Raw genomic sequence first — 19,438 nt, 5'->3', positions numbered from 1 at the left:
CTGAGACCTCACACCAGAGTAGCATGTGTCTCTCTGGAACAGCTCCTTGCCATGGCTGTCTGGTTTACTCTTAGGAGTCTGAATTACTCACTAGTGAAAATACCAATTCTCTCAGGCTGTAAGTGTAGGGTATTTCCATGAAAGCTTTTAATGGTGAGGTAGTATGATTTGTATGTAACTAGTGGCAGAACACAATTCAAAGTGGGCTTTTTGGAGCATGCAATATGATGGGACCATGTGAACCAAAGTCAGTGCTGTGCACTGGGAGATGTCAACCACTCCAAGGCTGAAGATTAATTCTGCTTCAGTGTCACCCAGTGCTTTGCTTTCTTCTGACTTGGTGTCTGTGCAGCAGACAATAAGACTTGGGAAAAGCAGTAAGTCATGCAGCCAGAGGACTGAAGTAATACCCTGGTGTTTGGGAGCAGTCACTGGCAATATGAAGGTCTGCAGAAGCGTTTTGAAGGCAATGGTGAGGAGGATTTGCTAAAATGAAAATACAGTTTTGGGCCAAAGTAGCATAAATGTTGTAGTCCCACACACATGCGCCACCTTCTGATCAAAACCTTAAAAGGGAGAACAAAAACCACATTTCAGTATCTGCTTTGGATATTTTTAAATAAAAGAATCACTAAAATGAATGGAAGAGACCTGAGTATCCTTCATAAATATTGAGACTTTCCCTCCTCACAGTCTCCTCTGCAGTGAACCCTGGTCAGTCTTCATCGTGGGGAGCAAAGGACACTTGCCCATGTCCCAGGAGGACCAGAGGCCTCCACCTGTCCTTTCCAGGAGGGCGTCCAGAGTATGATTTTTAACCTGGAAGGGGAAGAGAGGGACCCCTCCTGCCAGTAGTGGAACACCAAATCTGTTTCAGTTTCATTGGACTTGTCAGGGTTCATAAATAAAACAGTGCCATGTGCATTTCAGTGTTTTATCCACTAGTTGTGAAAGAAACGCTTCTTCCTGACCTTCAGAAATTTTGGAAGGTAAAACCATCTAAGTGATGCAATTTTCCTTTTGGCCTTGTAGGACAGTAAGTGAATTAGTGTGTTTGATGCCTCTTTCTGTGGATTTGGCAAAAACTACTGCCAAAGAAGGCAGGATGGAGAGAAAGGTAGATGCTGAAAGTGTTGGGGAATTCTTGGGTTGTGACAACAGCCTTCTTCTCCACCCCATGTTCCATGAGTTTTATTAGCCATCATTATGTTGAGTCCCCCATGGTTGTCAGGCTGTTTTGTTGAGGTTTGTTTATTTTTAGACTATTTTCAGACTAAAACCCCTAGAAACCTCACAAAAATTGAAGGTCTTCTTCTCTCCTTTTGGAAACAAACCCCAGCTGCCCAGGTTCTTGGGGTGGTTGCATGAGGCTCACTGGCAGGCTGTCTGATGGACTGAAGTTTGACACTGTTAAAGTACTTTCTAGAAGGAAAGAGAAAAATATATCCTTAAAATAGATGGCCATGCTGTACTTATTAATTATTGATGTTACATTGGATGACTTCTTTCTTCTATTAAGAAATTGGAAGAAGAGGTGAAATTTAATGGAGGGGTATATAGGATCTTGGGATTCCTGTTTAAAGGACAATTTCAGGCAGAGCTCCCTGTCTGATAATGTGAATGTGGCATGCCTGCATGTCTGTGCATGGACAGAGGAAGCTGCAGTATGAAAACTGTCACAAGTTTTGTTCTGATACCAGTTCACTCAGCTCTCTATGATGAATTCTGTACATATGTAATATGCTCAGTCTCACAACTGAGTTCATAATTGTTCTTTCAGTCTAAAAGTGCAGGAATTGTGAAGTCTGTAGTTATTTTTCCCAGAGCAACTGGATTGCTACTGACTTTTACACCCTTTCACCCTGCCCAACAAACAGGTTTGCAGTCCAATAGCAATATATAGCCATCACTGTAATGGATGCAGGAGGAGTACTCCAGAGTGATAGAATTCTTAGAATTGGTATTTCCTGATTCAAATAGACAGATTTATTTCCATATAGAATGAGCCATCAATGTGAAGAAGTGAAAGACTATCTGCTGCTCTCCCTGGACAGATATGCCACCCCCAGGTCCAGTCTGGCAGCTCTTTCCTGCAGCCCATCTGAGAAGCAGTTGCCCATTGGGCAGGGGAAAAGATAAATATTTTTTATGTCAGTTTTTAGATGTGAGATTTAAGATTTAAATCAGAGTTCCTCATTCATCATTGACAGAAACATCTGAAGATCTTGCTGGTGCCAGGTTACTTTATTATTTAAGGACAAAAAGAAAAATACTCTGCGATTGCTGAGCGATCCACTGTTTGTCTAGTGTTTGTACTTCAGGAGAATTTCCAAAGTATAGAACTCATTTTGGTACTGAATGACTTCAGCTGAATTTTGGTGGTTGGAAACCTGCCTCTTTTGTATTAACCTGAACTTTCAAGTTCCTTACCAATAACAAGGAATTGGAAAGGAGAGCTGTAAAACCAGCTACTTTCTTAGCTGTTAGCAGAAAGCCACCAGGCACAAGCTGCAGTGGGGAAGAAGGAAAAATCTGCAGTGATTCCTAGGTTGGTAAATTCCTGCTTAACCTCAAGAAAGTAGATTTGGCCTGAGTTTAAACGTTATAAATCCATGGGGAGTCTTATCAGATAGAAGTCTGTCTCTGTTTTGAGACATGTACAAAAGTATATTGTGCTCTAGCTTCTCAGGAAGAGCAATAAATCCCTATTTTTTTCTATGCTGACTGATGTTGTCTGGTTTTATTATTTCTAGCTGAAATTCTGTAACGTGCTCAAGATCAGGTTTCACACTGGCTTCTGTGACATCACTTCTTTCTTAGGCTAGGTGAAGACAGGATTGCAGGTCTGTGTCCTATGGAAATCCAAGTACCCAGAAATCCCATTTCAAATATATGTAGCTATCACCCCATTTTTGCAAAAGAAGAAAATAAGGGCAATTTAACTTTTTAAACTTGCACCTATTATTACCTCAACCAGCCAGTTGTTTATTTCAGTAATGGTCATGTTATTTTACTATTTCGTCATCTGTGGGCATTAAACATTTGCTAATTGCTTCTCTACCAAGGGTATCAGTGCCTGCATGTTATTGCCTTTCAATTTGCTGCTTTTAATAAAGCCCTAAATGAGTTATTCCTGCTTGAATAGGTCTGGGAGGCTGAGCTGGCTCCACTGTTGGCTGTCTGAGCCCTTCTTGAAATATGAAGATTTATAAACAGGATGAAAAAAGATTCCTCTCTTTATTTTCAAGTCTGCCAATTTTCAAGCCAGGCAATGTGGTGAAAATGTGGGTGGAGAAGTGGACATTTTCAGCAGCATTTAGAGGAAAGGAAAAATACTCAGGATGGTGGATTCTCAACTGGGAAATAGAAAATGTTGGGTGTGTGTCAGCACAGTTTCAGGAATTTATGCCGTCAGTGTTAAGATCCTGTTTGGTCAGAGGTCAAATATCTGTTGATGGAACTTTGTTTTGCCATTTTCTGCTTGCTGTTTTGTTGAAGAGGCTGGTCATTCCTACCTTTGAGACCTGTATTTTGTATTTCAGGCTTTCCTCTGATCTCAGAACTGGACCTTGTCTTAGTTTGTGTCAAAAAACTGTCTCCTTTCAGAAGTAAAAAGATTTTGAGTTTGAGATTATTTTATAATCTTGGAGTTTATTCAGTTGCAGTTACTCTAGGCGTGGTTTAGAACAAGTTTGATATACAGGATGAAAACAATTAATTAGAAATAAGACAATGCCACGACAGACAGATGCATAATTTTGATTATGTTGGGAAGAAATCCTTTAAAATTATTTGGAAAAGCTGGCATGTATGCTCAGCCTGTGAAAAAGTTTGGGGACTCAGAAAATTTTGTTTATATAAATCCATGTATCTCAGCAAGACCTTGCTGGTTTCTTGGCTTTCCTGGTAGGAAGGTATTAACAACACATGTGTTCTCTTTCTCTGCCTCTTTTTTTTCCCTGCTCTCTTGAATACTGAAACCTGATAATGTGATACAGAAGTGCACATATGTGCTAAATTGTGTTAGAATATTAGTTTAATGAGCATTGGTATGTTTTCTTCATAAAGGACTTTATTTTTAAGTAAAATTTATTATTGAAAATAAAGTGAGTATATTTTCTTTACTTTTTTAAAAAAAACTTTATATTTTAAAATTACTTTTTAATCTGTCTTTAAAAAGTTCTATTTCCAAGTTTCAAAAGACAAACATATTTTTTAGCAAGAATGTATTTAGCTTTCTTAAATGATCTGTTTTGTCTCAGCACTTTCTAAGATTTATAGTTCTTGGATTTCTGTTAGAACAAAGAAAAATATAAGCCTCTCTTTAAAACGGAATATATTTTGGTGTGATTTAGCCTGGCTTTTGCTTTAACAAAGAAAAAATAATTGTATAAGCTCTACAGCAGATGAGATTTGTATCTTTGGTCTTGTATATTTATTTTCTCCACATAGGGGAACAAATAGAAAGTTGAGCACCACCCTGAATCCTAGAACATAGTTTGACTGACACATATATTGCTGCTACTGGAGCATCTTTTGATGGGAGGAGAACCTCATTGTGTGAGGTTTTATATATATTTTGGTATATTTGTGGCATTTGGTACTGAAAAATACATATATATTTTTCAGTACCAAATGCCACAGCATTAATGTAACCACTTGCCATGTGTGAAATGACTGTGATGCAGTGTACAGACATTGCAAAAATGAATTATATACTTGATGTCTACTGAACACAAGCATAATTGAAAACATGATTTTCCATGAACTTATTGTGTACTGAGCACTTCTTGCTGCTTTTTCATAACTTGGGCTCGTGTCTATCATCTGGATCCATTTTCTTCATGATATTCAGTGTTTGTGCAGGGGAAAACTGCAGCTCTGTGTTGCAGTGTGGAGAGATAATTTAAACATGCTTTGCAATGTGTATCTTACAGACCTGAGCTGCCATGGTCTGGCAGCAGATAGTGACACCTGCCAGGTTTGGGAAGATCCCTGAACTGTGATCCATGGATTTTCTCTTCTGCTTTTAGTTCTCCTGTGTGCATATTGTAGAATGTGGATGGCTTTAAGGATGTAAACTGAAAAGTGGCTGCTTGGGTTACTCAGTCATTTGTCAGTGCTGCTCTGATTCCCAGGGTCCAGCTGCTGCTTCTGGTATCCTGCACCTTTGCAAACTCAGTAGTTTTCATTAATCCCTCTTGACTCTTCATAAATTAAAATATATGTTTTGGTTTCCTTTTGCAGCTTGCCTGATTTCTGCAGTGACCTGAGAGGTGCTGGTGCTTCAGAGCTTGGTGCTCTTGTACAGGCTTTCCACAACGAGCTGGGAAGAGTAAGTAACCTGCTCCATGTCTATGGATCCTGGATCCTCTAGGGTGGGGACACTCTTTCTGAACCTTTCATGTCTCACAATTTAAACACTGAAGTTTTAGCACTTCAGTGTTAATGAGAACTGGAGGTACCTGTATCTATGCAGTAGAAATACATACTGAAATATGTATTTCTACTGCACAGAACTGGAGGTTATGTAGACTCTGGAGGTACCTGTATTTCCATGCAGTACTTACATTGTTTATCATGATATTCATGCACAGTGGTAGTCTAGTTCTCCTAGTACTCCAGCAAGAGTTCTTGCTGTATCCATTTTTGCAGATTAGCTGTGCTGTAACTTGCTCTGCCATCTCATGTGGGAAAAAGCTGTACTCAGCAGAGGTGTTTCACAGTAATGCTGTTCCTCTGTGGTTTCATCAATGCTGTCTGTTAATACAGACACCTGTGCTGGATATCAGTGTTCTGTGCAATCTCCTGTGATGTATCCACATGGTTCTCTGTGGGTCTTGGGGTGGGAAGGAGGCCCATAGCCACAGAGCTTTGTGACTGCAGCTGAGGCTGCGTGTATGGAGAGATTATCTGGTGCTCCCAAATTAATCTCCCAGATGGAGATTATCATGCTCCCCAGCAGCATCTGATACCATGGCTTTCCCTTCCTTCTCACATGAATTTACCAGGCTGGGGATGTATTTTCCAGTACCTTGCATGCCAGCAGGGTTTCTCATCTTCTGAAATCAGGTATGTGAGAAGTCTGGAACTGTCTGCCCACAAAGCAAGTGCTGTTAGCTGGATGACTTGGGCTAAGCATAACTCTTTGTCTGTGCTATACAAGTAGTTGTGCTGGCAGAGCCCTGTGGAGAGACTGTTCTGTTTGCTGATAGAGGCAGGAAGATTTTTCCATCAGTATTGCCCTTCCAAGTTTCTGAAATGCAGCAGCACCCTTTTGGGCTTTTGCTGTTGTGATCCTTACGAGGGTGTTACTCAGTACAGTCCTAATGGATGGAGGTGACCTGGCAGAGCTTTCAGCTGTATGCCAGCCTTGTCAGCCACTGAGCACATCCTACACATGCCATAAGTTCTTGTTTTACTTGTGGGATGCACAGCTGCAAACTCTTACCCTGTAGGTTTCCTCTTTAGCTGGTTAGTTAATATGCAGAGAGAAGATATTATCATAGTACCTAGATACTATGACAGAAGATACTATGAAAGAAGATATTATCATAGCAGAGAGAAGATTTTATCTAGTACCTAGACCTTGATTTAGCAAACGGTTTTCCATGGTGCACATTACTTTTCCTAGAGAATTTTCTTACTTCTCACTCAGAAGCATTTTACAAGTCTTTATTATTTTGGGCATTTTTTTATGGTTTTGTTTTTATGCCCCTGCATAAAGCTACACTCCAATGACATATTTCTTTTTAAATTAGTCTTTGTGCAAAGAGAATGATGGGGCTCCAGCCAGCAAGGGCTAGTGTCGTGCTTGTATGTAGTTATGTGAGATGGGAATGTTTTAGCCAGTCCAGTAAAGACATCTTTTAAGGGCTTCTGGAAGGGTTCAGGATTAGTCATGGTCTTCATGGTTTTCATGAATGTTAATCAGGCAGACTCACAGTCTGTGATACATAGGAGGCTGGGCTAAAGATGCAACTTGTCTTCCCAGGTTGTTGTTTAGTCTCCATACCTACTGGACAGACCCTCAATTTACATGGGAATGGGACAGTATTCTTCTAAAACATGGAGTTGCCATGCAAGTTATTAATCAGCCCTGGCTATCACAAAGTTCCTGTTATGCTATCGTCTCTTAAAATCACAGAACCATAGAATGATTAGGACTGGAAAAAATATCTGCTTGTTTGTGAAAGATTTGTTATTCACAAAATCAGGTGAATTTTCTGGTGCTTGAATTTATTAGTAATAGGTTGAGAAGGAAATCCTGGGGGAACTTCTCTACTTGCAGCAGGCAAAGCCTGTGCTTGTGCTCCCAATGCTGCCATCATTCACCATTGCTTTTGCCACTGGTAACAGATGATGTAGTACTGAGTAGTGTAGGACATGATTCATCCTTTTGCACTACCTTAGTGTATGATATTTTCAAAAATAAATAAATTTCTTGCTATATTGGTAGAAGTTGCCCTTGCAAAAAAGGACTCAGCTCTTGCCTTGTGTGGGGGAAGAGGGTGTTGTGGAGAGGAGAGACCTAAAAAGTAACAATTGAATCATAGCTGGTTGACTGTCTTGAGGTGGTATTGTTCCCATACTCAACATATTTGTCAAAAAATAGAAAAAGACACCATGAGGTAGAAATTACCAGTATTTTAGAAAGTATTAAATAAATTGCTTTTTAAATTGAATTGTACAATATTTAATGTGATTATTTATGGCTGAGTTAGGATTATGAAGTGTGAGCAACAACATGAAACTACTCTGATTATTCTGACAGATGTTTAAATATTTAAGTATTATTTTTTTTTTTCTTAAGAATAAGTTTTCCTATCAAGAAAGGCAGAACTTTTATGTGATAACTGCAAGTAATGAACCATATGTTGACATGTGAATCAGTTAATAATTTTTTTTTGGGTGCTGAGAATCCTTTTCACTGCATTGTCCCCAGGTAAACATGGCATGTTGCATCTCAGCTTTATGCTGTTTTTTGGCAATTGTCAATACAATGTAGGTTGTAAAGGAAGAAGGCACCCAGGAATATGCTTACATTATTCTAAATTACTGTCATCCTTAGCTTTGCAGAAAGTACCAGAGCCCTAACAAGAGAATGTCTCTATATTAGTCTTCTATTTATGCAAGAGATTTGGGTGACTGACATTAGGATAAAAGTGCATTCAGGATTCAGATGCTTGTCTCTGTCATTTAACATCCAGAAAGGCTGTCTGTATCTCAGTATGCTACATATGGGTTTCAAATACTTTTTCACTTAAGCAAATCCTGCATAATATGGTTTGTTTGTCTCTTGTCTTTGGAGGGCTTTCTAGTATCTGTGGCAGTTAGAAACAGCTTTGGCTTGAAATCCCAGTCTTCAAGCAGTAGTGGGTTCTGCTGTGCTCACTGCTTTCTTGAAAGGGTAGAACAGGGAGTTTAGATCATTAAGATGCAAATGGACAAAATGGATAAACTGGGAATTTTTGTCTTGAGTAACAATGCAAAGTCATTCTATTTTCAGTATTTAATGAAGGATACTAGCAATATCTAGAAGGTGGTATGTTTGGGTTTTGTTTTTCTGTCTGGACAGTTGACAAAATTTTGGGGTTTAGCAGATACATCAGTTTGGAGAGAGAAGTTGTAGCTCTTCACACTAGTTAATAGAGAGCTGGCAAATGCAGAAATTATAGCATTTTTCTGGAGAATCTGGTTCTGCTTTGTCTGCTTTGTCTCAGCTTCCAATTTTTGTATCCATTCTTGGATGGATGGCAGCAATGCTGTGTTGATTCCTACAAGATACAAGGAAGATGAAAGTGGAGAGTAGTGGTGAAATGCTACAACAGAAAACCTAGCTGTGCTTGGAAAGCTTCTCACAGAAAGCGAGAGCACAGTGGCATCTCTAACTTCAGAAGAAATAAGTACCTTCTCATTTAGAAATACTGTTTTTACCAGACAGTCAGATTTGAAAAATAATTTTCATGGATCTTGGTGTCAATGAGATTCAGAATATATGTCTGAAATATTGCCCTCTTGGTCCGAGCTGTATAGGGAGATCTGTGTTACCAGTGATGACTGCTTTGATTGTGTAATGCCTTTGCACTCCTACAGCTCCTTAGCTGCCAGGCTTCCTTCTGGCACACAGCCCAACCTGCTGCAAACCCAGAGGCTCAGAGCACCACAGTTCTTCTCTTTAATAGGCAACATTACTTCTACCTTAACAAATCCTTACCAATGAGCAAGTAAATTTTAGATTGCTAACTGATACTAGTTCAGATAGCTGCACTGAGTGAATGAGGTTAACTGTATTTTTAACAAACTTGCAAGTGCTATAGACAGTGCTTGGTGTTAAAATATATATGTAGTTATACACAAAATGTCCTGATGTTTTCTGTTACTGTTTGGTGAACAAAATCTGCTTTAAGATAGTATAGAATAAATATAAAAATCATGTGTGCTTTACTGAGAAAGTATATATTGTCTGTGCAGGGGGCTCTGGTCAGGGGACTATGAATGTTTTGAATTCAGCTTGCTCTGTGTGATCTGGCTGCAGAAGAAAGGCTAAATTTCAGAAAAACATGCTTTTGTTGAGTTGGGGACTGTATGATAAAGCCTTAAACAGTAGGAAATTTGTTCAAGTGATTAACAGTGATGATATCCTCCAGAACAGAGTGGGAAATAATAGCATCCATCCCCACATGGTGTATGAGAACCTCAACTAAACAGGTGGGTTGCACAGTACCTGGAAAGGGTGACCAAGAAAAAGAAAAGCCCTCACGAAGGACTGCTCAATTACTGTTAAGAGGGTAAGCATCCAAATCAAAATTTGTTAGGGGAGAAATTAGAAGCACAAAGGCAGCCAGAAAGTATACAGGACAGAGAAATGCAAGCAAGAATGTTTGCATGCAACAAGAATTTGAGTACTGAGAATTTGTTGGAAGGAGAAATGATGAAGTTGCCAGACTTTTTGGGCAGGACAGGACTTCCAGATACCTGTCAGGTCCAAGTGTGGTAAAACCATAGAAAATGCAGCAGGGCTGGGGTGCAGGCAGGACATCCTCTTGTCTGTGGGACTGTTCTTGTCTTTCCTGTTCCCAGAAAACTTTAATCCTGCACCAGCGAGCGGAGGTGACGGGGGAGGGAGTTGTTTGGAAAGCAGGGTGGCTCTGCCTCTCAGCAAAGGCAGGTGGAGGGGACAGCAGAACCTCCTTGATGTGAGCAAGCACTGCCAGACAAAACTGGAAGAATGAATGAGGTCTCTTAGGTAACAGCAGACTTGGGAAAAAACCTTCCTGAAATTAAAATACCAATTTTTAAAAACTGTTGGTACTTACTAGATGAAGCTAATGGTTAGGAATTGTTGATGACCTCCAAAAAGGTCAAACATTTAATGATACAAGAGATGTGGCTAGTAGACAGCATTGTGCTTTCTCCAAGAGGCAGTTTGATATGAGAGATCCATGTCTGATAGCTGTTCTTTGTACAGAAAATGGAAGTGCTGTCTCTGTAGGTGTCTCCAGAAATCAACAGCACACCATCCTAATGGCCTGGCTGGCACTTTGCTTGCTTGTTTGAATTGTGTTTGGCTGCTGTTGTCTAACAGGTGATGCTGCCAGTCACTATTTTGAATGCAGGCAAAGTGAAAAACAATACATTTGCATTATATATATATAAATATGTACACAAAATCTGTGTGTATATTGAATTGTGATTTCTTAAAATGACCCATCCACCAGTCTTCCAGACTGGTTTTTAATTTTTTTTTCCCCCCCAATTAGCCTCTTTCAGTGCCTGAACCCTTTGCTGTAATGGATCTGTTTTGTAGAGGACCTATGGGCTACATGTGCTTTTAAAACAATGCACAGCATTCCTCTCACCCATTCCTTAGCAGACCTATTTCCTGGTATTCAAATCAAGACACGGCAGGTAGGATTGTATTGTTTGCCAGAATATCACAAAGAGAGTGCTGCAGAGTGATTTCTTGAGTAGTTGTCCCCGGAGAAACATCATGCAATAACCTTTTCTTTCCCCACACTGTGTGCAGCAGTTCCTTGCAAGTGTTGAGTGATGTAGTCAGTCACACTTGGATGACTTCTGTAGCTAATTTGCAGTCATCTCCTTTTTTCATATGCTTTTTCTTGGGTATGTGAGGGTAGGCTGTGTAACAATCTGTTGTATGAGATTATGGCAGCCAGTATGAATGTACCTATATTTATGTTTGAACACAAATGTATTTATAGCAAATGTTGCTTCTAGAGAATCAGGGAAGGTCAAGGAGTTAGCTGACATAAGCATCAGCATGTACGAAAAAATAAATATGGGTGAAATACAACATAGCTTTAATGGCCATTAATAGTATGGAGATTGGACTATGAATTGTTTTTTTCTGAAACAAAAGGGAATTAGTTCAAGCAAACTGGATTTTGTGTGCCGGCTGTATAGACAGAACTCTTGGTTTGACTCGCTCATTGGAAAAAACAAGTCACAATGACACCAGAATTTAGTTTGTCTTTTGGGTTTTTTTTTTTCATAGTATCAAAACATGAATACAAATAAAATGAAAATTTTATGTACAATCATAAAACCTGAGAAATGTGGAAGAGTTGCAAGAAAAGCTCAGTAAAGAAAATGGCTTAGGAAGATGACAGTCTCAGTTGAAAGTCATGGCATCTTTCCAAGATGATGTCCTCATTATGTGTGATGATGAGTAGCTGGTAGCTCTCACCCAGCTCCTAAAAGGGACTTGGCCTGAGGTGAAGGGCTTTCAGGTGCTCTCTGGGTAGCAGGTATGCACTGCTGGTGCTCAGGTTTTGTTTCCATGGTTCTCTGTAACTGCTGCACCATGGGGATGGCCACCTGAAAGGAATCAGGGAAGATTACCAGGAAGGGACCAAAAAAAAAATCTTCAGGCAGAGCTAGATCAGATTTTTTCTTGAAGAGAAGCTATAAGGCTATATGTCTATTGTGTCTATGTAGTTTTAAATTTAACTATAAAGATGGAAAAATCACTATAAAACAGTTTGAACCAATTTTGCAGCATAATAGTAAGCAAAAAAAACCCACAGAAAGCTGTTCAGAAACGTATTTGTTACAAAACAAATGTGAGCCAACTAAAAACTAATATGAAGACTTGATCCAGCTTATCAGGTACACTCAAATTTAACTTGATTCATGTGGAGCTGTGGATATCTAAGTTGTGTACAGTTAAAAATAAATCCAAACCTGTACATGCATGATATGAGGATTTTTCAAAAGCAACATTTGAGAACTCCTTCCATTTTGTTTTTCAGTCTTATGGATGTATATGGAAAATAAGGGCTAGTTTTCAGATGATTTAGCTATGGGATTTGGGTACCAATGAGGTTGGTCACATTCTTGTAAGAGTTCCCTGAGCTTGCTGAAGAGCAGAAATTCCCCTAAGGTTCACCTCCACTGTGAGTGGATGTGTTTAAAAGCTTTGGCTAGTCTGAACCAGGAAAGATTGTTCTTAAGGAAAAACGAGATAAAACTAAGCAAAAACCTACAAACAGCAATACAGAAAAACCCCAAAACCAAACACAAGCAGCATCTTCATTGTAGTGATCTGGGTATGTCCTCGCTGGTACATACAACCCAATATCACTATTATTTTGCAGAGCAGTTTATCTTCACTTACTGTCTGACACTTACTTCTTAATTGGCCTTTAATAGTTGACTTTAATCCATCTTGTAAATCTTTGAAGTTCACATTTTATGCAGTAACTGTTGAAACCTTTGCTGTAATGAGAATCTATCTTTATGTTATCTTTCCACTGAGATTTATGGAGTTTTTAAATGTGATATTTAAAAATGGTCATACCTTTGTGTCTTGACCTCTACAAAGAGTGGTTTGCTCCCAGAGTGGGCACACTACCTTAGGAAGACAATACTGTACTTTATTTCAGCTGTTTGAGATCATGATTGTAAGGTTTGGGAGTCTTAATTTTTAACTGTTAGGATTTTTTCTTATGGTATGGTGCAGAAGTCCCCCTTTAATACTGTGGTGCTAGTAGAAAAGGAATCTCAACTGTAGACATTTGATATAATTAGATATAATAGACATTTGATATAACTTAGTGAGATTGCTTTGGGAAAGTATATACCTTTTAGAATGACAACAATGCATTTATGGAAAACAAATAATCATCCAGATCTGTATGTACTGATCCAACTCTTTCACAAGCTGTGGAAAAGAATTGTAAATACTATCTTGTTACAGTCTGTTTTCCCCTCAGTAATTTTCTTTTCTAATCCTTGCACAGCTAAGGACTGTTTTGTTGAATTTTGTTATGAATTATGAGTTTGGCCCATTTAGGGGGAGGAGAGACTTAATTTTTTTCAACTCTATGGCAAGGAGTTGTCCCATATTGTCCTGCAAAAGAAATGCGAAGATTTTTGAATCAATGTTAATTTTACTGCATACCACTCACTTTTCTTCTTAACAGCAAGCGAGCACTGTCTCATTGTTTCACTGAACTTTTCCCCATTGAGGGGAGTTGAACAGGACATGTTTTGTCAGCACTGATTTGGAAAGCAGTGGAGATCTTTACCTGTTGTTTGGACCATCAGGTATGCAGCCTTATAGGTGTCTATTTCAGAAGTAATCTACAAAGGCTGTGTAACAATGTTGCATTTAAAGTCATTTTAAGCTCAGGCTGCTATGGTCCTATTTCTTCTGCTTGCTCTCACTAGCTACCAATACTTGTGCAACCACCATCAGCCATTTTCAGGAGCCTAATCTGATTGAAAATATGTTTGTATATGGAGTTTTCAGCTGTGTTGGTGCCCAATCCACATCACTAGAGAATTGCATGGTTGCTAGTATATATAATGAGTTGATCTAATTCAGGAATAAGCTAGCATTGTGTTCAATAAGGGAACTGACATACCTGAAGATTTGGGAAGATCTTCCAGTTTCAGTGTAGTGCTATTTTGTCCATGTCCTGATATTTCTCTTTATTTCCTGGACAGAAGTTTGTGCTTGTAACTGCAGCCTGAGATATTAAAAGTCCTTAATGAATAAGGAAAAACAGAATTTGCTGCTTTTCCTGGTGTTTCCAGCAAGGGAGTAAATGAAATAAGAGGGAATGTATCTTAACAAATGATGTGGTTAACATTCAATATATATTGATAGACATCTGAGAATATGAAGGCTATTCAGGTAAACTAAGAAAAAGGTAAAGCTGAAAAGCAACTGAAAGTCATATTTTGGTACAAAATCCTACACAAAAGGAAAAAACAATGGGACTTGGTTTTAGACTAAAACATTTAATGCTAGTGATTTGACATCTTCAGTAGCACTTCAGTTAAGACTTTGGATTTGTTATTCCAAACTGACCATAAGATGTGCCATGCAATTTTTTGTTTGCTTAGGGTTTTGATAGTGCGAGAAAATTGATACATGGGTTAATAGCCTACGTTCCTGTGAAAACAATGCTGGATAGAACAGAATAGAACAAAGCAGTCAGTGTTGTGTAGCAAGGATAAGTCTTGCTTCTATAGTAAACAGTTCATAAATGATTGCTTAATGATTGCTTCACAAAATTTAAGACAAACATTGTTTTTAAATCTCACTTTCTGGCTATCTCTATTAAAAGCCAATAGCAAGTTCTTTCTTGCAGTGTTTGTTTTTCTCTGTCATGGACCAAAAGAAGCTACTGTGTGACCTGAGATTTCTTTGTGTCTCAAAATTTATGTGAGCGTATTAATGGAGGCCAAGCACCAATAATAAATTTGTGCTGCATGTATAGCACAACAGTTCATCTCCTCTGACATCATGACTGAATAATTTATAGATGTAGTTATCCTGGAATTTGTAGGGATCATTAGCATTTTAATGAAAAAGATACAGCTGTTGTACTAAATCTTCACTTTTTTTTTTCTTCTCCCTCAGTAAGGACTTCGATCTGCACTCTGGAAGCAGCTGGCAGCGTGTGGGAATGTGCTGACTGGCACTATGGGCAGGCGGTACCCAGGGGCTCACTATCGGCCAAGCAGCTCATGTATGTATGCAATCAGTCTAATTTATTTGTTGCTTTATTACTTTTGAAGGCTGCTAAGCCTATCAATTTTGAAATAGTATTTATAAAGAATGCTGACTTATGCTAATCGATGGCAGCCCTTCTGTGTGCATACCCAAATGGTAACTATATTGATTTATGTTTAAACTGCAAAGGTGCTTTCTAGAACTTTAAAAAGTGGCTTGCCATGTGACTTGACCAGATCTACTGCAGTGTGCTGTGGTTTGTGCTGTGGTTTGCATTCAAGGTCTCCAGCTGCATTTATGATAGAGTTCTAAGGTTAGCTGCTGTTCCTCTTCCCATCCATCTCAAGCTTTTAATACCAGATACCTTCAAATTAATAAGCTACTGGAGCTCAACCTAAAATGTCACTGTGCACTGTGGCTTCAATTGCTTACAACTGCAGCTAACATCCCCACTTCAGATTATTTATATTCTTGAGTTTAATATTATTCACATTGTTTCTTTCCTCTGAATTGTATCCTATTGGAATATATTACATCATCCCTTGCTGAAGTTTGTCTTCTATAGAAGTACAAAAAGGGAGCTCCTAGAATTTACCACCTCACTCCTTCCATCAGCAGCCACACTGCAGTGGTTCCACAGTGCAGACCATGGGAAGTGAGCTGATGTGACCTCCCTGGAGAGCTGTGGGGTAGCACCCACCTCCAAAAGTCTGCTGCTGGTTCTTGTGCACTTTCTGTTGATCCCTCAGGCTACTGAGGTGAAGTTGTGGTAGGTTAACTTTTGAATGCACTCTTCCTTCTGCTGTGGCAAAAGAATGTGATCCCACTGCATGGTAAGATCCTGCATTTAGAACCTGACATTTGGGGATATGCCTAACCACAGGGCTAAACCCTAGGAAGCAGTAAAGCATGATTACTTTCTGCTGCAGACTAATCATAGATATCATAAGAATGCATGTTAAAATGGTGCATTAGTGCCAGCTTAGATACTGTGTCCAAATTAGTGTTTGAGGGATATTGTCTGTAGTACAATGGCTGTTATAGTTTTGACAGATCTTTGGTGGTCAGATGCTGGAGTACTGAGTTGGACTGATCTGTCTGAATCACTAGACATTAATTCTGGGCATTAGCTTTCAGACGTGGCCTCTCAGTGTTACTGCCAGATATGATATTCACATCCCATGCTTAGGCTTAAAGCTCAGACATTTAAGATACTCTAGTGTAGAATCAATCCATTCCTGCTTAGAGAGAATGAGTAATAGGCATTAGATGCTTACCAGAAGAGTCTGAAATGCTGTTCCTGTTCTCTAGTTGAACAGTTTTAAGTATGAAGAAGTAGAATTGTTTACCTGGGGAAAGGCTGGGGCTCCCACCATCTGCCAGGGCCAAAACTTGTGTCAGAATCAGTTGGCACCAGAATTCCCTCAGTTTGAGGACAGAGATACCAAAACACCTACTTCATGACTGCTTTGTGCTTTTGTTAAGCTAAATTTCCCCTTTCCTTAACCTGTCAAGATTTCTAAGCCAGGAAACTTTCTTTGTTTTTTGGTTTTGGTACTGTATGATTTGTTCAGTTTCCTGGTGCTTAACATAGCATGTTTTGGACATCCAGCAATAATGGTATTTAAATTATCCAGTATTTGGGAAATGTGGATCATAATGAAATCTCTGATAACAGATTAGATCTTGATGGAAGTGCTGGCAAAACACAGGATTTTGCTTTTGTATTCTTTGCATAAATAATGAGTAATTGCACCATCTCTGTTATGGTATTTCATGTTTACAGTTGTTGCAATCTTGATGTCGTACATCAAGGACTTGGTGCTGCCTTAAGCTTTAGTCCCTGACTTTTATCTTCTGTCTGTACGTATACTTATATATAAAAAATCTGTGAAGGGAGGAATTTGGTCTGTGTAGAATATAGCAGCTGTATTGCCTTTTAGGTGGTAAGGTAACATTTCATCCATTTATGGTATTGACTGTTTTGATGAAGGATTTCATAAATTGATTGGATAGAATAGTGTATGGTCTTATGAGAATAACAAAGGCTTTTATAGTCAGTTTAAACAGAGAATGACTTATCTGAAGACTAATGCTAGGAAATATATTTCCCATACAGGTGCTGAAGGCATAAAAACCAGCAAGGTATTTAAGTTGTAAAATGGAGAGCTGTGAATTTAACAGGTGGCTGCAGGTTTAGACTTCTAAAAAGTGTAATTAGAGAGCAATGATCTCCCTTGATTATTGTCAGCAAGCAAAACAGTCTTAGGCGTGTCCCTGGTACCGTCTAATGCTGTTTGTGCTGACAGAACACTCCCTCGTGTGCTGTTTTGTTGGATTTTCTTTCTTTTGCTTGTGAAAACATACAGACTAAGGATGGATGTGTACAGTCTCCATCTACTGAGAAGCTAGGTCTTGTAACAGATTTCTTTCATTAATTTCTCCTGAGCTTTTTTACTTACATTTTTCTAATTCTTGCTCACAAACTTCACTTTTCTGCATTGGTTGCAGCAGCTCTTGTAAAAACATGGTTCTGTTTGGGATGTTTATGTAGACTCAGATTTTATTTCATACTAAAATTTTTTCTGTGCACCAAGATTTTTGTATGTCTGGCAAAGACCTTTTTAAAAGGCTTGTCCATGCATTTCCTGTCCACAGCATAACAACTCATTTATTTTAGTTAGTTGTAGTCTTTTGCATGACATTGAAATCTGACCAAGTGTTTTCAAGAAAATGGGTTTGACTCTAGTGCTTTCAATGTTCCCAAAGGGCTTAAACAGCAGCAACAATAATAGTAATAATAACAAAAATGAAAAATGCAGAGTTTTGTGAGACTGCTTTAAATAAAAAAAAAAACAAAACAAAACAAAAACAAAAAAAAAAAACCAACAACCAAAAACCACTTCTTCAGAGGGCATTGGAAGTGAGAAAGTACAGAAGTAAGTGGATGGTAGTTTTCAGCACTTGCTGACCTTTGGAGTGCTCAGGGGTGAAGGCTCAGTCCTGCAGTGGCACCTCAGCTTTCACTGGGAGGAAGGGACCTGCCTGCACCTTGAACTCCAAGACCAGCCCTCACTGCCCAAAGACAGTGGTGACACATGTCCCACCCTAAAGTCATCCTCTAGATTTGTGGCAGGTAGAGGTGGATTTCTGGATTTTTGACCTATTAGTGACTCAGACTAAGGTCCATATGAAATAAATTTTATGTGATTCTGCAATATAATTATTAGAACTAACTCAGGTTTTATTTCAGAAACTTCAGGTGGATAGTCACTTTTCATCCCAAACAAACTCTTTTGGGGAAATACCATTTTTCTGAAGCATTCATAAGTCAAGGATGACAATGAAAGGAAATATTCCTCATGAGATGGCACTCCCCTGGACTGCAGATGGGAGAGATTTGAGTCTTGGTTCTTCACGATCATCTGCTTCATGATAAAGCTGCTCTTATAAAGAATTCAAAGTGCTTGAGGGCAAGAAGAGCAGGGTTGGTTTTATAAACTTAGGGTTTGATTTCCCTTGAGGAGCACTCAAATTTTTGCTCTGCCTCTGTCTATTCAGCTTTACAAGGCATGCCCAACTGTGCCTTTCATTGCACTGAGCTTGCAAGGGAGCTGTTGTTTTGTGAAACTGCTCGAAAATCTTAGTTTCAATGCAGTGAGATAAACAAATATGAGAATGGTGACATAAATAACAGCAAACCCCTGAAAGAACCCCAAACTTCCAGTCTTGCAGCCAGTGCTGATAATTGCATTGCTATCATTAGCACAAGATAAGTTGGTATAAAAATGTCTCATGGTGTGGCTCTGTGGGCTTGCAGCTGCTCCTGGAATAACAAAGTACTGACTCAGAGGCACCTAGCCCCTAGGAGGAGGAGTGTATGCACTGTGCAACTCTTGGTAGAAGCATCAGTAAAGTTCTATATCTGCAAAATCCTGCCCTGTATCTCCTGACCTTTTCTTTCCAAAGACATCTTGGTGTAAATGAGATTCAAGCTTTAGCGCTGCTCGGATTGTGCTTGGGCAGGTGACACTTTCCTGTAAAGTTTCTTTAAGAGCTCCACATAATAGCTGAGGAAAAGACAGGAATACAGATGACTGATGGAGTGGAAATTGCAGAAGTACCCAGTGACATGTGTTGCTCTCTTCCTTAAAGTCTTTCTGGTTTCTGCCTTTCCTAGGAAGCTGTGTGGAGACTGGCATAAGAACTTCATTTTCCTCTTGAATGATCCTGGTGAAGCTCTAAAGCATGTGCTCTTGTTGGCAGATAAGAGCTGACTCAGAGCCTGCAGATGAAAAGCTTTCTTTAGGGACTGTGTAGTGCTCTGAATGCCTATCATCACTTATTCATTTATTTCTTAGCATAATTAAATAGTAGCCCTATCTCAGGATCATGACAGGTCAATTTCTTCTTCTTGGGGGAGTCAGAGTTAGGTGCTGAAGGTTCCCT

General features: G+C 39.1%; 1 protein-coding gene across 18 annotated transcripts in view; it reads left to right on the top strand.

Annotated features, from left to right (window-relative positions):
* APBB2 (amyloid beta precursor protein binding family B member 2) overlaps positions 1–19,438 on the top strand; it is a 168,000-nt gene that overhangs the window by 52,129 nt on the left and 96,433 nt on the right. For 16 of the 18 annotated variants that reach the window (XM_077782812.2, XM_085577819.1, XM_077782817.2 and 13 more), the window contains 2 exons: positions 5,248–5,335; positions 14,897–15,005. In XM_077782812.2, coding sequence (XP_077638938.2) covers positions 14,960–15,005 — 46 coding nt within the window. In that variant the 5' untranslated portion in view covers positions 5,248–5,335; positions 14,897–14,959. Of the gene's footprint in view, positions 1–5,247; positions 5,336–5,490; positions 13,573–14,896; positions 15,006–19,438 lie in introns of those variants that run through there. The other 2 variants (XM_085577814.1, XM_077782815.2) reach the window with 2 other exon arrangements.

Source organism: Lonchura striata, chromosome 4 (genome assembly GCF_050655825.1).
Source record: "Lonchura striata isolate lonStrDom1 chromosome 4, ASM5065582v1, whole genome shotgun sequence".
NCBI classification, from domain to species: Eukaryota; Metazoa; Chordata; class Aves; order Passeriformes; family Estrildidae; genus Lonchura; species Lonchura striata.
The sequence above is the reverse complement of the archived record's forward strand: the minus strand, read 5'-3'. Positions and strand labels throughout refer to the sequence as shown.